At 43.6% G+C, this 7,026-nt stretch overlaps 1 protein-coding gene across 1 annotated transcript in view; it reads left to right on the top strand.

Annotated features, from left to right (window-relative positions):
* SMYD1 (SET and MYND domain containing 1) overlaps positions 1-6,736 on the top strand; it is a 28,638-nt gene extending 21,902 nt beyond the window's left edge. The window contains exons 9-10 of the mRNA XM_061556136.1: positions 195-363; positions 6,565-6,736. Coding sequence (XP_061412120.1) covers positions 195-363; positions 6,565-6,720 — 325 coding nt within the window. The 3' untranslated portion in view covers positions 6,721-6,736. The remainder of the gene's footprint in view (positions 1-194; positions 364-6,564) is intronic.
* The last annotated feature ends 290 nt before the right edge of the window (positions 6,737-7,026 follow it).

Raw genomic sequence — 7,026 nt, forward strand, 5'->3', positions numbered from 1 at the left:
GGACTTCCCCTGGGCTCGAATCAGCCTTTAAACACGAGTACCTGGCCCAGTCCAGTTTGGGGATACAAATGCGGCAGGGCATAGTACTGACCACCCTACCCTACTGTGCGCCATGCCAGCCGCTGTACGCCAAGAGCTCTTCTTGCCTGCGGAGGTCAACTTTGTCTCTGTTGCTGACCTCTGTGCGTTTGCAGTGACGTGTGCCACCCAAAGTCTCCACAGCTACTGGATGCGTTCGTGAGGGCTGGCGCTCTCTGCTATGGCTCGGCCCTCTATGAAGATGCCCACACCTTCCTGTGCGAAGCGCTTGCCATTCTCATCGTCACGCACGGAGCCACGCACGCAAGGACAAAATACATCCAGGTACAAACCGCGTGCTCTCTGGGCCAGCCTTGGCCAAATATGGTTCCGCTGCTTCCGGAAATAAAATAAATTGCAAAAAAAATATGATTAATGCTTTATTCAGGTTAGTCTTATAAACACACGTAGCTACAGTGATGGTCATATTACATACGCATGGTTAGCACGGTTGGTTACGAACTGTGCAAAATAAGTTCAACATACATAATGGAAAAATGTTACTTATATTTTAAAATAAATTTGTATCCCTTTGTAAATATATTGGATTAAGGCCTAACTCTACTGCCACATATATTTCGTAATTATTTATTTTGCAAATTCAGATAGTTTATATTTTGATTAAACAATGCTAGTTATTTTAAAACGCGACAGATTGCTAATTTCACATGTGCTGTATAAAGATGTTAGTTTGTCATGTACAAGGTGGTCCTGATGTCTCGTGACCCACAATTAATTGATCCCTAACATTTTGTTTTACCTTTGCTTATTCATTTTTTGTTTTCACACCCATTAGTACAGTATAAAAAATCATTTTTAAAAACACGCTTTTATGAAATGTACTCGTAATTGAAGAACTCCACGACTCCAGGAAGTGGCCCCGAAGCTTGCCATAACGTATGGGACTGTGGGCAATTACAGCCAACATTAGTTGACCGTGGACAATTAGACCCAAGCCGAAACATAACATATAAAAAATAGCGTTTAAAAATATTTTTTTCTTTTTTATGATAGAATATAGTATTGTCATCAGTATGACATAAGTATACCAAGTTTTCAGTCGATACCACATTGGGAAGTGGGTTAAAATTGAGTTACAAGATTTGAGGATACAACGACAACAACAACAGAGTGAGTTAAATAAAAGCGTGTAATCGTAATAATAATAAAAAATATTAAGTTTCAGAGAATTAAATGGGGATCACAAGACATCTGGACCTCCGTGTACAAGAGCCAACGTGCACGCAGACCGGCATTGCTGCATTCCGATGACTGGCCCACTGGCCCGATTGCTTAACCAAGCGAAGAGGCCGAAACCTTTCCCACCAGCGGGCCTGCGAGCTGCACTTGGGCCACGCAGCCCACTTTTTCCAGGCCACGAAGCTCACTTGTAATTGCACCTTGGTTTTTTTTTTGTGGTGCCTCTTGCTCTCATGTTCTTATGTTTGCATTTCGATTTAAAGCTTTCGTGACTGCAGAGATTCATCTTCTTGGTTCTTTCGGTAAAGTCACGTAGAAGGGAAATAATAAAATAATACAAATAAAACATAATAAAATAATTCTCACGACGTTTCGGCCACATTTCTCATAAATATGCTAAATTCCTCTTGATATGCAAATTATTTTGTCAAGGCGCTCTTCCCCCTCCAACCAAGCTTAAATATACGCTGCCAAGCCTGGTGGTGTTCATTCAGACGCTGTCTTTCCGACAGACCTGTTCTTCACCTGAGGACGGCTGCTTGCGTTGTGGCCGAAACGTCGTGAGAATAATTTTATTGTTTTATTTTTATTATTTTATTATTTCCCTTCTACGTGACTTTACCGAAAGAACCAAGAAGATGTTGGCATTTGTTTTCGATTCGCGTGTATTTTGTTTACGACCTGCGTTAATTACCTTGTTTGTTAGTTGTGCGCAATATTCCTTCAGGACCCTGTACTCTGAGTTGTTTTGCCTCTCGTAAAATAACCATGCGACTGGCTACATGAGACAATCCGTGTAAGAAATTATATATAGTAAACTGAAATGTTTTCACCAGGGCCTCCCTCGGAAAGATGTGACGATACCATGGGAGTCCAGTTTAACATTGGAGTCCAGTTTACCATAAAAGTCCAGTTTACCGTGGAAGTCCAATTCAGCAGACACATGAAACAGACACATACCGTTAATACTAGATTTGAAGCTTTCGTGACTGCAATGATTCATATTCTTAGGTTTTTTCGGTAAAGTCACGTAGGTAAAAACATTAAAAAGTAAAATAAAATAAAAATCACGACGTTTCGGAGGCAACACAAGCTTCCGTCCTCAGGTGGTACCGTCACAGCCACGACGGCTGTATCAAGTAAATGAGAGATTGTAGGAGCTACCACTCCGTTTATATAATGGTTGGAGAAGGTGGGGGTGCAAGGGCCGCATACTTTTTACCTTACCATATTAATAAAAAGTATGCGGCCCTTGCCCCACCACCTTCTCCAACCATTATATAAACGGAGTGGTAGCTCCTACAATCTCTCATTTACTTGATACAGCCGTCGTGGCTGTGACGGTACCACCTGAAGACGGAAGCTTGTGTTGCCTCCGAAACGTCGTGATTTTTATTTTATTTTACTTTTTAATGTTTTTACTTACGTGACTTTACCGAAAAAACCTAAGAATATACCGTTAATAGTTTGAGGTTTTTTTATTTATTTATTCGATTTGTTTCACGGATGATCCCATTCATCCAGTTTCCCCGGCTATTTTACCATGGTGATCTGTGGTGTGTGAGCACAGCAACAATAACAAAAACGACACGCATAAATATTGCAGGGAGCAATATTGATGTATTGGACAACTACTAAACGAGGTATTTGATGGTTATAAACGAAACAACATCTCTGGCGTAGCTTAACTTCAGGGCCATGTTTTTGTGAGCAAATATCGCAAACATTGATAAATAACCATCAATAGACATATTGCTTGGCATAGCATGAGCTAAGCCAGTAAAATGTACTATTGCATCCGTGGAGATAAAATGGGAAGGGATGCGGAAGTGGTGTGGGTCTGCAGAAGGGGGGTCCAAAGTCACATCTTCAAACTTGATTTGAAGCTTTCGTGACTGCAGGAATTACTCTTTGGTTCTTTCGGTAAAGTCACGTAGAAAGAAAATAAATTAAATAATAGAATGCGACGTTTCGATCGCAACACAAGCAATCGTCATCACGTAGAAAACAAACCTAGTGAACTTAGAAATACAATGCAATCCAACACAGAGAGTCGGCTGACACAACAGTCAGCACCTTACCTGGTTGATTACGTTCTTCCAAAGATTGCTAAATTTGAGAGACAAAACACAGACACGGGGACACACAGACAGACACACAAGCAGAGAGAGACAACACAGAGACACACAGAGAGAAACACACAACATAGACACACATACAGACACACAGAGAGAGACAACACAGAGACACACAGAGAGAGACTCACAACATAGACACACAGACAGACACACAAGCAGAGAGAGACAACACAGAGACACACAGAGAGAGACACACAACATAGACACACAGACAGACACACAAGCAGAGAGAGACAACACAGAGACACACAGAGAGAGACACACACAGACACGGGGACACACAGACAGACACACAAGCAGAGAGAGACAACACAGAGACACACAGAGAGAGACAACACAGAGACACACAGAGAGAGACACAACATAGACACACAGACAGACACACAAGCAGAGAGAGACACACAGAGACACACAGAGAGAGAGACACACAACATAGACACACATCTTCTGTTTGGGACAAGACTTGAGCTGCTTCAGACTTTCCCAGGAACGACCCCTCATGGCTTATGTCTCGTTTATAATCATCGTAAAAGCGCAGCATGTCTGCGGCAATATAATTAAAGGCACGAGTATTGACTGTATGTCCTGTTTTACCTTTTGCACCCACAGCAAAACAGAAATCCACATCCTCTTTTTCACAAACTCAACATTTGATCCTGATGGCGGTACCCCGGGGTGCCAATTAATACAAAATTGCCGAGGCAATTAAATATTTTATTTCTGGGACACAATTTTTGTCCAGGGGTGTACTTAACTCCGCGACTGGGGTACCAATCAATCCGAAATCGGTGCCACTCCGCGATGTCGAAACGCAGCGAGGACGATTGCTCTGAACCCCTGAAGGCTCGTAAGCACCATGTTGGTGCATCGTGTACAGCTCGTCGAGATGAGTCGATTGCCGCATCGCCGACCATCAACAGACTAAAAATTACCGCATCACGGATATTATGCAAGAGCCATGAGGTTAATTTGCCCCCCTCACACCTGCGCCTGTGGCTGTATCTCGTGTATAAGAACAATACGTTTCTGTGTAAAGTGTTTTGTGTGGAGCCTTTTAATAATTAAAACAACATCTCAGCATCAGGGGAATTATTTACATTTTAATCGCCCTGTAAAACCCATTACGGTGGTTGCAGTAGCCAAGTCAGCAAGATTAGAATTTCCAGCTGATTACACACAAGTGTCACGTGATATTTCTACATTAATTTTCGAGTTGGAGGTGAAGGGTGTTCGGGCCGTCGTAAGTTTGGGGCACTTATGTGGCAATTACCGGCTAAATATCGCGTGACACAATTAAAATATTAATGCCTCATTCGACTTGACAACATTAAATTTGTTGCTGTAATTTGAGGCTCTTACCAAGTAATTACATTGTGATTTCTGCTCCGATGAAAAACAAAGTCCCACGACCAATTAACATTTCTAAACATGTTGTAGTCTTAAGAAAAAATTGCTCGTTTCCCATGCAGAAGAGCTATAGATAGGATAATTATCATCAAAATGTATTTGTAAACAGTCTTTTTCCACGTGGGATTTGTTTATTTAACAGCCTCATGAGCAGTGATTTACGCATTGGTTTTTACATTCGCGTGATTATAATTGTGATTGGTTCGTAATCCATCACATTTAGCCTATCAAATTAAAGCATATGCACTGCATCCTAAGCGCAATCATTTGACAAAATATTAATGGCATATAAACGTTCATCCAATTCGATGTTGCTCATTTGAACGCCTTGTATGGCATTTGAAACAATAAGACCACATCGCCTCTGTCCACCCAACAGTACAGAGTGCTTAAAAAAATGATTAACACTTATATGGGACTATCGTTTTTACTGGAAAAAGAACGAATAATACACTGTAATATGATAACAAATGTATGTTCATAGCTTCAAAAAGAATTCAGAATGTCCACTTGTTCGCCATCATTGTCAACACGTGACTGGATTCGTCTCCACGTGGTCTCCAGAGCCCGGAGGCACATTTCTTGTGGCAATGTTGCAAATTCTCAGAAGTGTTAACACATTTTTGAAGCACCATGTATAAGCGTGTACACACCACAGGCGATTTGGCGAAACGCGTGTGGTGGGGTAAAGTGTGGCTACTCCCACCTCGACAAGCGTGTGGAAGGGTAGACCAAAAACAGGTCCCTGTGGAGTGGGCTGGTAGGAACGAACAAATACGATACGAAGGGAGAGTTTGAGGTCTAGTTCTAGGCTTTAGGCCTAGCTGTAGGCTTTAGGCTGCTGTGAGTTAATTTTTAATTTAAATGTTTTAATTAAAAATTATCTCAAGGAATGAGTTAATTTTTAATTAAAATGTTTTAATTAAAAACTATCTCAGGGAATTAAAAAAACTATCTCAGGGAATTATAAGGGAATGTTACACTTATTTAGCCAGGAAAGCCTCACTGAGTCTAAAGGTTTTTTTAGGGTCCTGCCAAGCGTTTGCATTAGGGGGTGATGTTGCTACACCTAATCGGACATCGGACGGACGGACGATATAATCTATTGTAGGCTGGTTCACTTCGTTCCTACCAGTAATACCCTCTTAGAGGGTTGGGGGAATGCTCCATCGAGCTTTCTCTCTTCGAGGCCCTTCCACGAGCAGTGGAGTGGACAAGGAATTGCACGGCTGCACCTTTCACCCGTTCGTGAGTATAGAATGAACGTTTTTTTGCAAGGACATTTGTCTTTGTATTTGTTTTTTATTCTAAGGTTTTTTCGGTAAAGTCACGTAGGTAAAAAACATTAAAAAGTAAAATAAAATAAAAATCACGACGTTTCGGAGGCAACACAAGCTTCCGTCTTCAGGTGGTACCGTCACAGCCACGACAGCTGTATCAAGTAAATGAGAGATTGCAGGAGCTACCACTCCGTTTATATAATGGTTGGAGAAGATGGTGAGGCAAGGGCCGCATACTTTTATTAATATGGTAAGGTGAGGCTTAAGACTAAGAATAGACTGCATAACAAAGGCTGAGCCTTTGTTATGGAGAGGTGCGGTTTGTGACTCAACCTGTAACAGGGAGACAACCACTAGACATGGTAAAACTGTGATGGTTGGCAGTCATTAATCAGATGAACGGCACGTATCCGAACAAAACCCACTCTCATCGCCCGGCTCATGCGTGTTCGTGTGCTCAGGTGATGAAGGTGAAAGTGGAGAGGGAGATCGCTCTGCTGCGGATGAATGAAGTCATTCCGCGCGTTGTTCAGAGCGAGCGTGCCCTCGAGCGCAAGAGTGAGCTGCATGGCCTACTGGAGCCGTACATCAAGACCATCTTCCCTCGCAGATACTGAGCCAGCCCTTGCGGTGTCGGGGGGTGGGGGGGGCACTGGAGGGGGTGGGGAGCACTGGAGGGGGTGGGGGGGAGCACTGGAGGGGGGTGGGGGGACACTGGAGGGGGGTGGGGGTGGGGGGACACTGGAGGGGGTGGGGGGAGCACTGGAGGGGGTGGGGGGGAGCACTGGAGGGGGTGGGGGGGCACTGGAGGGGGTGGGGGGAGCACTGGAGGGGGTGGGGGGGGGGGGGCACTGGACGGGGGTGGGGGGCACTGGAGGGGGTGGGGGGGAGCACTGGAGGGGGGGGGGGGACACTGGAGGGGG

This window comes from Lethenteron reissneri, chromosome 22 (genome assembly GCF_015708825.2).
Source record: "Lethenteron reissneri isolate LAM-NWPU_2019-01 chromosome 22, ASM1570882v1, whole genome shotgun sequence".
Classification (NCBI taxonomy): Eukaryota; Metazoa; Chordata; class Hyperoartia; order Petromyzontiformes; family Petromyzontidae; genus Lethenteron; species Lethenteron reissneri.